This window comes from Moschus berezovskii, chromosome 6 (assembly GCF_049115385.1).
Source record: "Moschus berezovskii isolate FMDL1 chromosome 6, NW_MosBer_1.0, whole genome shotgun sequence".
Taxonomy (NCBI): Eukaryota; Metazoa; Chordata; class Mammalia; order Artiodactyla; family Moschidae; genus Moschus; species Moschus berezovskii.
The window spans coordinates 70,229,003-70,243,757 of NC_142465.1; the positions used below are offsets into that span (position 1 = coordinate 70,229,003).

A 14,755-nucleotide genomic window follows, 5' to 3' on the forward strand; every position below is an offset into this window, starting at 1 on the left:
ACTTCCTAGATATCCCTTTAACTGGGGAGTCCTTCTCCTCTAAGGCCCCCTAGGAGAGCTTCAGGACAGCTGCCAGGCCCCTCCCACTGTGTCTCTTCCTTGCTCGCCTTCACTGTACTTCAGGTTTTCCATTTCCCCATTACCCTGGCTCTTCCCTTTTCAGTCCTTCTATCACTTTGTTTTGTAAACAACATAACTTTCTCATGCTTTTGCTGCATCCCCCCCATAACTCCACTCACCAAAACAAAGGAGCCTCCTAAGAAGGTTTGAAAAGGACAAATTTATATATAACTAGTTGATATTTTTGCAATCACAGTTTAATAAAATAAAGCTTAATTTGGAAAATTGAACTTCTTGGCAGACATTCCAATCAGCCTTGATAATTGGCCTCTTAGTCACCCCTGTTCATTCACTGAGTACTATGACATCTGGCACAGTCTTCTCAGCTTGACTCTTTCCCTCTTACTTTAGCCTCTCAGTTCCTTAAATGGCCCCCTACCCCTGCACTCCACGCAAAGTCCTCCAACTCCTATGGCTGCACCTGAAGCAGTTCCACCTTCAAAATTCCTTTCAGATATCCTACCCTCAAACCAATTCCTTCTACCTTGCCAGCTCATTTAGTTTCATCTGTTCCCACTATAACCATTTGCCAGATTCACCAGAACTTCCAGTCCTTTACCTTTTTACTTTTCCTCTCTTCATGTCTCAGATTCAGATTCCATCATTTCACTTAGTCTCTTGCTAATAACTACCTCTGCTTCCACTGCATTTGTCTGGCAAAGTGTTGCTTCTGCAGAAATCCAGTTATCTTTTCTCTGTGCCTACCTCAGCTTGGGCATCTTAGAATAAACTTACCCAATGGGGCAAATGTGTAACATATAAATTTACAAGTTCTAGCTTCAACTGAGCCCTCAATATTGCCCCCAGATTCTTCCATTTCCCTCTAGCTTATTCAGTCTCTCCAGTAAGTCTTTTCTACTCTGTTTCATGTTCAACCCTACCACTTCCCTTCATGCTTAGTATTTGATCCTTTTCATATTTTTTTCCTGAGGAAATAGTTCAGACTGAAACCCCCAAAACTCCTGCCACCCAACTACAGCCTACCTGCATCTTGGCCATCCGTTCTTCCTCTTAGACTTTTCTGTGATCTGGGACTTCCTGGATGGCTCAGGGGTGAAGAATCCACCTGCATTGCAGGAGACACAGGAGTTGTGGGCTCAGTCCCTGGGTTAGGGAGATCCCCTGGAGGCAGAAATGGCAACCCACTCCAGTACTCTTGCCTGGGGAATCCCATGGACAGAGGAGCCTGGCAGCTACAGTCCATAGGGTCGCAGAGAGTCAGACATGACTGAAGCGACTTAGCATGCATGCCTGCCTGTGATCTGAATTTTATGGCATCTTGTCTTCCAAGAATCTTACATTATCCATTATTTCTCTTTTTCTCAGCTCAGTCCCTCCTGTTAACATTTGTTGTTGTTCAGTTGCTAAGTCATGTCTGACAATTTGTGACCCCACAGACTATAGCATGCCAGGCTCCTCTGTCCTCCATTATCTCCTGGAGTTTGCTCAGATTCATATCCATTGAGTTGGTAATGCTATCTAACCATCTCTTCCTCTGCTGCCCCCTTCTCCCTTTGCCTTCAATCTTTCCCAGCATCAAGGTCTTTTCCAGTGAGTTGACTCTTCATATCAGGTGGCCAAAGTATTGGAGCTTTAGCTTCAGCATCAGTCCTTCCAATGAATATTCAGGGTTGATTTCTTTTAGAATTGGCTGGTTTGATCGCCTTGCTGTCCAAGAGACTCTCAAGCATCTTCCCCAACACCACAGTTCAAAACCATCAGTTCTTTGGTTCTCAGCCACCAACTCTCACATCGGTAGGTGATTACTGGAAAAACCGTAGCATTGACTATATGGACCGTTGTTGGCAAAGTAATGTCTCTGCTTTTAATATGCTGTCTAGGTTGGTCATAGCTTTTCTTCCAAGAAGCAAGTGTCTTTTTATTTCATGGCTGCAATCACTGTGTGCAGTGATTTTGGAGCCCAAGAAAATAAAGTCTGCCTCTGCTTCCATTTTTCGCCCATCTATTTGCCATGAAGTGATGGGACCGGATGCCATGATCAATGTTGAGTTTCAAGTCAGCTTTTTCACTCTGCTCTTTCACCTTCACCAAGAGGCTCTTCAGTTCCTCTTAACATTTACAAATACTCAAATCTCTTATCTTAAAAAATTCCTGAGCCTTATTTCCAAACAAACTGCTGTGCTCCTATCTCTGTCTCTTATCTGCCAAAATTCTAGAAAGAATTATCTAAGCTTGTTGCCTCAGTTTCTTTTCCTCCCATGTGTGGTTTAAGCCACTTTAAGCCAACCTTGACCCCTCCTACTTGACCCCACCATTTGAAATGGTGTCCACTCAAATGACCTCCATGTTGCTGAATCCAGTGGACATCCTCTGGTCCTCACTCACTTGACTCTTAACAACAGTCAAAGAAAACTTCCACTCCTTTCTTCCCTCATGCTGTCTTTCTTTGATTTCCATAGTTATACATTCTCTTGTTACTCTTCTTTTGGAAACTTCTCAGGACATTACTAACTCTTCCTCCTCTAATGGACCTTGAGATGTTGGAGTTCCCCAGGAATTGGTTTTGTTTTTTTTCCTCTCAATTTGCACTATGCTAAATGTTTTCATATATGCATATGAGTTCAAATACCAGTTTTTCAAATTGTGTTTCATAGGCCAACCTGTACCAGGATCACTTGCAGAGGATGAAGTGGGGCGTGTGCTGGAGTGGGAGAAAGGAGTGTTAAAGTTCAGATTCCCGGACCCATCCACAGGCTACTAAACTGTGTGGGTGGAGACTGGGAATCTGCATTTCAAATTCATTCTCCAGGTTATTACCATGCTAACTAAAATTTGGAACCACTAATTTGATTTGTCGCATTAACAAGGGCAGCTCAACATCTCCATCTGCTGACTTATTAAAACCATTGCCTATTTTCTCAAATGTTAGGAAACTTAAAAATGTGGGGAAAAAACAAGAACAAGGGAGATGAAAGAATTATCTGCCTTGTGAATAATCAAGACTGGGTGATGTCATCTTTTGACTTTCCCAGCTCCAAATGAGATCTCGTCTATATTTGGGTTTCAATTTTTAATCCATATCCCACTGTTAATAAATATGTAAGAACTGGAATGACTGTTTCATCATATAGTCTCCTAAAATGGAGCTAGGCATTTAAAGGATTTTCAAAATTAGCTTTCCTGGAATTGGCTGATAAAAAAGCATTGTACTTTCCACGAAAAAATTTAACATGGGTCATTATAATTCTACCTAATATTTACTGTTAAATTATTCTAGTTACAAAGTATTCATTCTAAAACAACTTTTAGAAATTATTTATGAAGGAAGTGAAATTCACTCATAATCTCAGTACCAAGAGACAATACACAATTTTAAATTTTGGGTATTATTTCTTCTCTACATATATGCATTTTCCCCCAGATAAATTAAAAGTATGTTTTGACTTTTGTACCTACCAGTTCTCCAACTTTTTTCCTGGTTTTAATCATGTATTTTTACCTCTTTAAGATTTGGCAAAGAGTTCAGGATTTTATTGACTGATCGCACTTAACTAACAAGTTCAAGTCTCAGCGCTAATCTTAAAAGATTGTATATTGTTAATACTTCTCCATACATGTTGTTGTTGTTCAGTTGCTAATTTGTGTCTGACTGTTTGCGACCCCATGGACTGCAGCAGACCAGGCTTCCTCCTTCACTATCTCCCTGAATATCATTGCCCAATTATTCCCTCTAATTACCTGGATTTCTGACAAAATGTTTCCTCATTTTCTTTTTTCTCATTGTTGCAAATTTTATTATTGAAGTATAGTTGATTTGTAATATTGTGTTAGTTTCAGGTGTGTAGCATAGTGATTCAGTGTTTTTGCAGATTATATTCCATTATAGGTTATTACAAGATAATAGGTATTATTTCCTGTGCCACACAGTATATCCTTGTTGCTTATCTATTTATAGCAGTTTGTATCTATTAATTCCATACCCCTAATTTGTCCCTTTCCCCTCACTTCTTCCCTTTGGTACAAGTTTGTTCTTCGTATCTGTGAGTCAATTTCTGTTTTGCATATACATTCATTGGTACTTTTTTTTAGAGTCCACCTATAAGTGATATCATATAGTATTTGTTTTTCTGTCTGATTTATTCTCTTTTTGAGGGCACATCTTTTTTGGGGGGTGGAAGCCATGCTGCTAGGCTTGTAGGATCTAAATTCCCCAACCAGGGATTGAACCCTGGCCCATGACAGTGAAAGCATTGAGTCTCAACCACTGAACCACCAGGGAATTCCCTAGACCACATCTTCTTTTTTATGTTTATTTAATTTTGGCTTTGCTGGGTCTTCGTTGCTGCTCCGCCTTTCCTCTAGTTGCAGAGAGCAGGGGCTACTCTCTAGTTGTGGTGCTCGGGCTTCTCATTGCGATGGCTTCTGTTGTTGAAGAACACAGGCCGTAGCGTGGACTGGCTTCAGTAGTTGCAGCTTTGGGGCTCTAGAGCACAGGCTCAGTAGTTGTGATGCACGGGCTTAGTTGCTTTTTGGCATGTGGGATATTCCTGGACCAGGGATCAAACCCTGCACTGGCAGGTGGATTCTTTACCACTGAGCCACTGGGGAAGCATCTTCTTTATCCAGGTGTCTGTTGATGGGCACTTGGGTTGCTTCCATTTTTTTTTTTTTTTACCATTGTAAACAGTACTGCTATGCACATTTTGATGCCTATATCAATTTGAATTAGTGTTTTCATTTTTTTCTGGGTGTATACTGAGGAGTATAATTGCTGGATCATATGGTATTTTGATTTTCAGATTTTTGAGGAACTTCCATACTGTTTTCCATAAGGGCTACACCAGTTTACATTCCTACCAACAGTGTATGAGGGCTCCCTTTTCTACAAAATCAAAATTTTGTTATTTGTAGACTTTTTAATAGCTATTCTGACAGGTGTGAGGTGATATCTCATTGTGCTTTTGATTTGCACATCTCTAATAATTAGTGATGTTGAGCATTTTTTCATGTGCCTATTGGCAATCTGAATGTCTTCTTTGGAAAAATGTCTATTCATATCTTCCCATTTTCTTGATTGGATTGTTTTTTTTTATATTGTATATTTTGGATACTGACCTTTTGTCAGTCACATCATTTGCAAACATTCTCTCCTGTTCAATTTTGAATGGTTTCCTTGGCTGTGCAAAAGTTTGTTTGGTTTTGCTTTCATTTCTTTTGCCTTAGGAGACTGATCCAAGATAACACGGCTACAATTTGTGTCAAAGAGTGTTCTGCCTGAGGCTTCCCCAGTGGTCCAGTGGTTAAGGCTCCATGGTGCCAAGGCAGGGGGCTAGGGTTTGATCCCTGGTCAGGGAGCTAAGATTACGCATGCCACAAGGCACAGACAGTGTTGGTGTTAGGAGTTGTCTGTGTTGTCTTTCAGGAGTTTTATGGGTTCAGGCTTCACATTCAGGTTTTTAAACCATTTCATTTTTGCATATGGTGTAAGAGAATGTGCTAATCTCATTGTTTAGTTTTGACACCTGTAAGTCTGTTTCTGTTTTGTAGATAGGTTCATTTGTGTCATATTTTAGATTCTACATTTAAGTGAATATCATATTGTATTTGTCTTTCCCCTTCTGACTTACTTCACTTATTATGACAATCTTTAAGTCCATAAAAGATCTACAGTTTCTATTCCCTTCCTCCACGTTTTTTTCATATCGTATTTTATATCTTCATGCTTAGACTAGACTTATTGTAGTTTATGTATTTACGGTTTATTGTAGTTATGGTTGCTTTTTTATTTTTAAAAATGTTTAAATCTGTGTACTGACTTATTTAAGTGATCTTCAATCCTTACTACATATATCTCTTTCCTACTAGGATTTTTTCCCTTTCCAGAGAAGACCCTTCAATACTTCTTTCAGGGTAGGCTCAATATTGCTGATTACTTTGTTTTTGCCTGTCTGAGAAATTCTTTATCTCTCCATCTAGCCTAAAAGATAATCTTGCTGGGTAGAGTATTCTTGGTTGCAGATTTTTCCATTTTAGTCTTTGAATGTTTTGTTACTCTCTTTTGACCTTCAAAGTTTCTGCAGAATAATCAGCTGATAGCCTTATGTGACTCTCCTTGTGTATGCCTCTCTCCCTCTCTTGCTGCCTTTAGAATTCTCTTTAACTTTTGCCATTTAAATTATATGTCTTGGTGTGGGTCTGTTCATCTTTTGGGGGACCCTCTGTGCTTTTTGTACCTAAATGTTTCCTTCTTTAGGTTTGGGAATTTTTCAACCGAAAGTTCTTCAAATACATTTTCAATTTCCATCTCTCTTCTCCTTTTGGAGTCCCTTATAATGTGGATATTGACATATTTTATACTATCCCATAGATCTCTTATGTTGCTGTGGTTTTTTTGTTTTTAATCTGTGCCTTTCTGCCGGCTGTTTCAATTGGGTGATTTCCATTATTCAATCTTTCAGATCACTTATGTGTTCTTCTGCATTATTTAGTTGTCTATCATTACTTTGAGTGCTTTTTATCCCAGAAATTGAATTATCTGTTTTTTATTAAGTTTTAAGTTTCCAGTTTTTTGTTAAAATTATCTGTATTTAGATTGATTCTCCTAATTCAGTTAGCATTTTTATTAAAAACATCTTGAATTCATTGTGTGGTAGACTGATTATCACTGTTGCATTATTTTTTCAGGGGTTTTCTCTCTTTTGAGTAATCCCTCTGCCTTATCATTTTACTTACCTTTCTCCATTTCTATGAATTTAGGTTAAACAGTTATCTGTTGTCTTGATGGGATGTTTTTATTTGGGAGCATCCCTGGGTAGACTTCCTGTGCCCAATGTCTTTGGTGTGAGGGCTGGATTTGACATAGATGCCAGCCACGTCTTTCCTTGATGTTGTACTGTCTACTTGATAGGGAGTGTGGCTGGTGTTGGCAGAGCTAGAGCCTGCACAGATGAGGTAGACGTCCTCTCTGCTCAGTGGCAGGGGTGGGGGTCTGTTCCCAAGTGACTGGAGTGGGTGTCCTGAGGGTCAGACTTGAGCTGGCTCTGCTCCATTTAAGGGTGTGTTTTTCCTTCTCCCTGCACTGGGATCTTTGCCCAAAGGAGGGTACAGCTGATGTGAGTATAGCTCACAGAGGCCCCATGTGCTGCCCGCAGCTCTGCTCAAATGTAGCCCAAGGTTGCATCTTCTCCCCTACTCTGGTTGTCACCGATCTAGAGCAAGGTTATGGTGTGGAATGGGCAGGGCTAGAGCATTTGCTTGGCTGGGGCTTGTGGTATTCTGGTTGTGGGAATTGAAGCAGCTGGGCCACTGTCAGAAGTGTGGCTTGCATCTATGATGCTGTTTCAGTAAGTGCCAGTGGCCTCCACCTACCTGGCCCATACCATAATCCCTGGACCACTTCTGCATCCTAGATCAAGTCTTTTCCCAGGACCTGGCTGCCCTAGGCCCAGTACCAACTGGTGGTGTGGAGTGAGAGGCTGGGATGGTCATTCAGCTCAGATTAGGGAGCACGGTGGGACAGCAGCCATTAGGGCAGACACCACTGGGTCTGGGGACAAGCCAGTGCCCTTGTACTTCTCAGGAGTGGAGTCTAGTTTACTTCTCGCCTCTGCATGAGATGCCTAGCTTGTGGCTCGACCCACACACTCCCCAGGAAGGGCATGTGTCTGCCCTTGTGATCACCCCTTCCCTTCTTTGTGAGTCCCATCCCAGGGCAACAGGTCTCTACCCGAAGCTTTCTTTTCTGTTCCACCCCACCATGTGGGCATCCTTCTTGCATCCTTGGTGTATAGGAATTATTCTGCCAATTCTGTTTTCCATGAGAATTGTTCCACACATAGATGTATTTTTCATGTGTTTGTGGGGGGAGGTGAGCTCCACATCTTCTTACTCCATCTTGATCCCCCTCCCTCTTATTTAGTCAGTGGGGCTGTAGAATCTTGTCAAGGTCATTTGAAAGCCTAAACATTATATCCCTTATTCCTTTAGTCATAGTCATAGCTAGTCTTATAGAAAATTTCTTAGTAGATCAGCTATTGATGATGGAACCTGGAGGTACAAGGAGTTTAACAGGTAAGGAAAGCACAGGTAAAGCAATAAGAATAGTATCTATAAGAGAACAGAGGCATAAAAGTACACAACGTTTTGGAAAATGAGACGTGTGTGGCCAGGGCAGGGAAGGAAAAGGCAGGAGGAAGATCAAGAACTTGAGACTAATTGTGCACCATTTTGGATCACTTATTACATGACAGCTACTGTATCCTGTATTGATATATTGATGCTTTCCATACATTTCTTTGAATCCTTTCAATAATGAAAAAATTATAAGGTCCACTGTATTCTTGCTTTCAAATATGGCAGCTTGCCTTCAACTTGACTCAATAGTCTAGAAACCTGGTTGTCTACATGTACCCAATCTCTGTTCCATGAAACTGGAGTGGTGTGTTTTTATTAGCCCAACACCCCTCCCCTCCTTTTGGTAAAAGTCTGCATATTCTGGCCACAGATGTGTGGACAGAACCTAGAGTAAGCCAATCACAGTAACTCATCTCCACCAGGGTTTTCACTACCTAAGTCAGAGAGGAAGTTTCCTGTCTCTCGGGTAGATGGGGGCCAGGAACTGCCACTTCTCCACCGTGGGGAGAAATGCTAACATGCAGAGAGGGGCAGGGATAGGCAGTACTGAGCCATGGTTCTTCAGGGTATGTCTCCTATACCCCTCTTTTCCTTAAGCAACTTGTTAGATTTGTGCATTTAGCACATAAAATGTGTTCAGTAGCAGAGCTGTTATCAAGGCAGATGGGAAAGAGGAGCAATTAGACTGATAAGAAGCCCTTCACCTCCCCTGTCTTCTTGTCTCTAGGATTTACTTTAAAATATACCAATGAAGAAAAATAGCAGAGCAAACAAATTGGCAAAAATGTTGAAAAGTTATTATCCTAGACTCTCAATTATTTCTTAGTCTCAATGGACCATGCTTTATTTATTTTTTTAATTGGAGGATAATTGCTTTACTGTGCTTTCTTTAAAAAGACTATCATGCAGTTTCCTTTTTTGGTCCTACTGATGTGAATTACACCAATTTTCAAGTGTTGGCCAACCTGCATTTACTAATGTTTCATTTGGAATTCTTATGAGGTAGACTGCCCTATGGTTTTCCTTTCTTGTTAAAATTCTTGAAGACACGTGACCGCCCATCACTTCTGAGGTTCCTTTGTTCTACTGATTCTACTGAATCATTAGATAAATGATTCTATACTGTAATTCTGTTATCCATTTCATTATCTATTAAGCTCCAAATAAAGTGTGGATTATGTTCACCTAACCAGAAATCTCCATCACATCCAAATGTTCATTTCTTGAACTTTTCAAGAATTCTTCACTTTAAGAATGATACCTAGATAACCCCTAAATTTTTACCACATAAATCCTATTTAGAACTTATTTTCCCCCATATAATGACATTCTCCAGGTAGTAATACTACCAACCTGTCCTTACACTATTTTCCACTTAATTTCAATTGTAGAAACTTAACTTCCACTTAATGTTTAGTCGCTAAGTCATGTCCAGCTCTTTTCTAACCCGATGGACTACAGCCCACCAGGCTCCTCTGACCCTGCTATTTTCCAGGCAAGAATACTGGAGTGAGTTGCCATTTTCTTCTTCAGGGGTTCTTTCCCACCCAGGAATCAAACCTGTGTCTCCTGCATTGCAGGCGGATTCTTTACCACTGAGCCACCTGGGAAGTTCCTGACATGCCATATAAGCACTCAGCTGATTGCTGAATCTAGATAACAAACTCACTCTTAAAAGATTAAAAATTAAAGCATCAGATAAAATTTAAGGTTTTATGAGACTTTTGAAATACGTACCTCTTACAGCACAAACACAAGTTATTTACACGTTCTTTTTACAAAATGTGTATGCCATTTTGAAAGAATACTGTTAAGATCATGATCTAAAATACCTGTCAAGAGTTCAAAAAGGACCCATGGAATCTGGTCTTCATAAATCCACAGTACAGTGACATAAAACACGGCTGAACGTCAAGGTTTACTTACACATAAGAATACTAATTCTGTTTCATGGCCTATGGCCTGGTTTTGTACAGCTGCAAGTTAGACATGGTTTTGACATTTTAAAAAGATTATTAAAACAAAAGCTAGACTAAGCAAAGACTATGCAACAGAGACCCATGTGGCTGGCAAATATTTACTCTGTGGCGTTTTAAAGAAAAAGTTTCCTGACCCTGCATTACATGAAGCTGATTGAAAGACAGCTACTGGAATATACTGATGAGTATTTAAAAAAAGACACCACTGTTATGTGCCAGTACCATCAGCACTACTCATTTCTAACATGAGGCACTTCTTTCTGAATATGTACATCTTCACAACATAATTACATCTAGCAAGTAGCTCTGCTACTGAACTCTAGCCCTTTGTAATCAGGTCTCCACATAAAATCACAGTATTCTTAGGGGCTGAAGAAAACAAGCACAAATATCAGATGTCTGTCATTGAGTTCATAAGTCATGGTAAGTAGGTTAAGATCACATAGTCTTCAATGTTAATAAAATTTATAATTTAGATATTGTCAATAGGATGTGTCACTGCTGCATTATTTAAATAATATCTATAAAAACATGTTACACATCCTAATTAATTGTTTTTGAAAGGAAGAATAACTTAGTTAACTTAGTAGTTACTTTAAAAATGAGAAATGGAAAAAAAGAACCCCTCCCCCCCCAAAAAAAAAAGGTAAAACCACAGCAAAAAGCTTTGGAATGCAAAAGACTGGGGACTCTTAGCAACAGCACTCAAGGTGGCTTAGGCGTCTCATTTTAGCTAGCTGCTCAGTTCCCATAGCAACCTCTGTCTCTCATCCGTGAGCCACTTCATTTAAAGAATGACAGACAGGTCCATGAGCAAATGTTTTAGAAGTAAAACCAGAGCTGCTCAACACGCCAGTCTTCTCTGTGTGGGGTAAGCAGTTCCTGGTCAGCAGGCTATGTTCACACCAGAAAACAAGTACTGTACTGGGTGTTTTCCCTTCTGCAGGCCAAGCTGGCTGAGCATCACATCATGAAGACATCTCTGATGCCGAGTTTTCAAATGCTCAGTGAATGCTGAGGTAGATTTTCTGATGGAAATCTTTTATACCCTGATTCGATCAGGACTCGCTTCTTTGTGTATCCTCCTCCTGGGAAATATCTTCCGCTTAAGTGCAATTAACTAAAGGATGAAAGACAGAAGATAAACTGTAATTCTCCAGGTTGACAAACTTTTTCTTGCTGAGGGTCATATGACCTTAATCTTTTCCCCAGTCCTTATACATAAAGAACAGATGGCAAACAAGGCTCCATCATTCCTCCCCTCAAAACAAAACAATGGCTTTTTATATGGTTCATATTATTTTTTCCCAAGTTTCTTTTTCTTTAAGACCTATAAAAACTACATATTTTTATATAATAATTACCACATGTATTTATTTTCAAGATGTCTGTCAAGTCTTTCCACTGAAGGACATTGACTCTTCTTCACCCATTAAGATACTGTCTCTGGGTTTGAAAACAACTACATGTGTAAGCTAGAATTTTAATTTTTTTTTTTTTAAGAATTCTATCACCATTGTTTTCCTGTACTTAGTAACCATATCAACAATCATTGGGCATTACCTGTATTTTCAAGTTTATGAATAGGCTGAAATGAAGAAGTTCATCTATGACTTAGTAGATTAGAACTTGGAATAAATACTTCTAACAGAAACAGTTTATCCATGATACATCTGAAATAGAAAATCTGACCACTGTTAGAAGAAAGTTTCAGTGAGAAAAATGTGTTCTTTATGGTTTCAATTTCTAATCTTCCATCTTGAGGTGAGAGCTGGGTGGTGCCCAAGCATGGACTACAGTGGTCTGGATGAGCTGGATTCTTAGGCAGAGGAAGGGGCAGCCTTGGCTTGTTTGTGAGTATGGCAGAAGGTAAGGAATTTGATTCAAGTTGGTAAAGAACAAAGTGCCAGGGAGGAGAGAGGATTTATTCTTCCTTTCCCCCTCCTCCTGCTGGTATAAACAACAGTGAGCAAAGACCCTCTTGTTCCTTCCACAGCCTCCAGCTGCTCCTTTTAGCAAGCACACAGCTGACCCACAGGCTCCTCACTGCACTCTGTTCTAAAAGCAGGCACAGCATAAGATTTCTTCCTAAGATTTTTACTTACCATCATGTTACAATGGCAACAGGATCAAGAGTGACGTTTCTATTCCCTGGGAGGTGGACAAAGGTGAAAGTGCTTGCCTGCCAGACCTTTCTTTCCCGAGTTTCCTTCCATCCGCAGCAGGAAGCCTGGGAGTGTTTATCCTAAAGCTCTCAGTTCTCAGGCTGCCGCTGCCTCCTCAGTGTAAGTAAACTCAGTGAAAACATCCCACCATGAAAGCCAGATAATCCTCACTCCAGAATCACCAGGAAGGAGGTTGAGGTGAGTTCACCTGCCTGGCACAGGTCAGGTCAGCCCAACACTAGTCCCCTTTCCTTGAATCCTTTTTCTTCTGTCTGAGAATTTCACATCTGCTGTGGACTGAAGAGGATTCTCTTATTCCTCTTTTGACCTCACAAATCTCCCTCTTACTTCCGGACTGTCACGTGAAGGAGGCTGTGTGCTTGCCTGCCTGGGGAAGAAATGCCAGCAATTCAAGGACGAAACATAAATGGGAGAGGATGACCTGGTGCACAAACCAGGCACCATCGACAGAACTAGGGGAGGCCTGCAGATAAAGACACTGTAGTCTCTTTTAGAAAGAAAGAAAATTGGAGACCCATAAAAAATTAGTATCAGATGCAGATTCTGGGTGGTTTTTTTGGTTTAAAATAGTTTGACTTGTAGACCTCAGGCTAAAAGCTGAAAGCTGAAAAGCTCTATCTATTGAACTCCACGAACAAAGAATATTGGTAATATGTTTAGAAGATATACTTAAAAAGGCAATTATGACTGCTGCCTGAATATTATGAAATATTTGACATATGAGCTATGAGCCAATAGGAGAAATAAACATTTTCTTGTTATGAATTTATATCATTTTCGTTAAAAAAAAAAAAAATAGATGCCAAGAAATTGACATCCACATAAAATTGATAAAACTTACCTGTTCAGCAAAAAATGAGAATACAGTAAACATAATCAATGTTGCTAGCACACAATGAGTCCAGAACTTCAATTTGTCTCGATATGCCCTCCTGTTCAGAGAAAAAAGAAAGCAAATATGTAGTTCTGTGTAGGGTTTAACTATCATTAGCTAGTAAAACTAACTATATAGTATTTACTAGTTTAGCAAATTATACTAGCTTAACAAAATGTTGTGGAACACAAAAACAAGGTCTGAAGGCAATTCTAAAATGTTAACATAATTATACATTTCCCATGTGAGTTCAGATTTTTCATTGTTATAGTAAATATTTGAATCAGTAATAGTTCCAGCCAGCTTGGCAAGGCTGGTCACCACACAGTGGCTTGAGCACCTAGCGTCCCCCCTCAACACTGCTGGACTGTTAAAATGCCTCTAACAGGGCTCAAGTGAACTGCTTGCACTTCAGCTTAGTGGAAGTATCACCTGGCAGCTGCAAGCAGAATTTTGGGCCATGTCTCAAGTTTCATAGGTATTGAGCTTAGAACTGCTCTTTCTCGACCCTAACAGAAGTTTTTGGAGCTAAGATCTTCATGTCTGCTGTTCAAACTGATGTCAGAGTGTGTGCGATTTGACTGTCATATTGAATTAGGGCTTCCCCGGTGGTTCAGTAGGTAAAGAATCTGCCTGCAATGCGGAAGACCTGGGCTCGATCCCTGGATTGGGAAGATCCCTTGGAGGAGGGCATGGCAACCCACTCCAGTATTCTTGCCTAGAGGATCCCCATGGACAGAGAAGCCTGGTGGGCTGCAGTCCGTGGGGTCACAAAAAATCAGACATGACTGAGCGACTAAGCACAGCACAGCACATTTATTCATGCAATCACCCAGTAAACACTTCCTGGATAGACAGGTGATGAGGAGAGGTCCCTGCTCTAAAGCACCTGTGAACCTGGGGAGGGTCTGATGTGCAGATAACCAGCCACCACACAAGGCAGACAGAAATATCTATTATCAAAAGCAGTCTTGCAGAGAAACAGTGAAATGAGGAGTGCGTCAAACAGATGGTGACACTTCATTTAAGCCTTGAAGTGGGGCAGGAAAGCCTGTGGATGAGAAAGGAGAGGAGCATGAGCAGAATGGCAACCTAGGTCCTGCAGAGCCGAGTCCAGTCTGGCCTGGAGGACACAGGGATGCGCAGCCAAGAAACAGCAGGTGGGTGTGGACTGCAGTTGTTCTGGAAAACCACACACTGTGGGTTGGACACAACGCTCTAATGGGAAGGGGGATGATATATAGTGTGTGTGTGTGTGTGTGTGTGTGCGCGCGCACACATGTGTCACAATCGGGATGGCTATTTGAAGGATGGATGTCACAAGCAGGTGACCAGAGGCAGGCAGTCCAGTTAGTCCAGGCAAAGGAAAGAATGAGGGCTGGATGAGGGCAGCGAGGATGGAAGGAACCAAGCAACATAAGAGACACTGAGGATGGAGTCAGACTAGGTGACAGGATGTTAAGGATAAAGGTGGCGCGGGGGCGCATGGGGAAGTATGGCAG

The 14,755-nt window shown here is 40.8% G+C and overlaps 1 protein-coding gene across 2 annotated transcripts in view; it reads right to left on the reverse strand.

Annotated features, from left to right (window-relative positions):
- Positions 1-9,913: 9,913 nt before the first annotated feature.
- The window catches only part of GNPTAB (N-acetylglucosamine-1-phosphate transferase subunits alpha and beta), an 80,019-nt gene continuing 75,177 nt past the window's right edge, over positions 9,914-14,755 (reverse strand). For both annotated transcript variants that reach the window (XM_055394089.2, XM_055394088.2), the window contains exons 20-21: positions 13,221-13,311; positions 9,914-11,313 (exon numbers count right to left, since the gene is read on the reverse strand). In XM_055394089.2, coding sequence (XP_055250064.2) covers positions 11,236-11,313; positions 13,221-13,311 — 169 coding nt within the window. In that variant the 3' untranslated portion in view covers positions 9,914-11,235. The remainder of the gene's footprint in view (positions 11,314-13,220; positions 13,312-14,755) is intronic.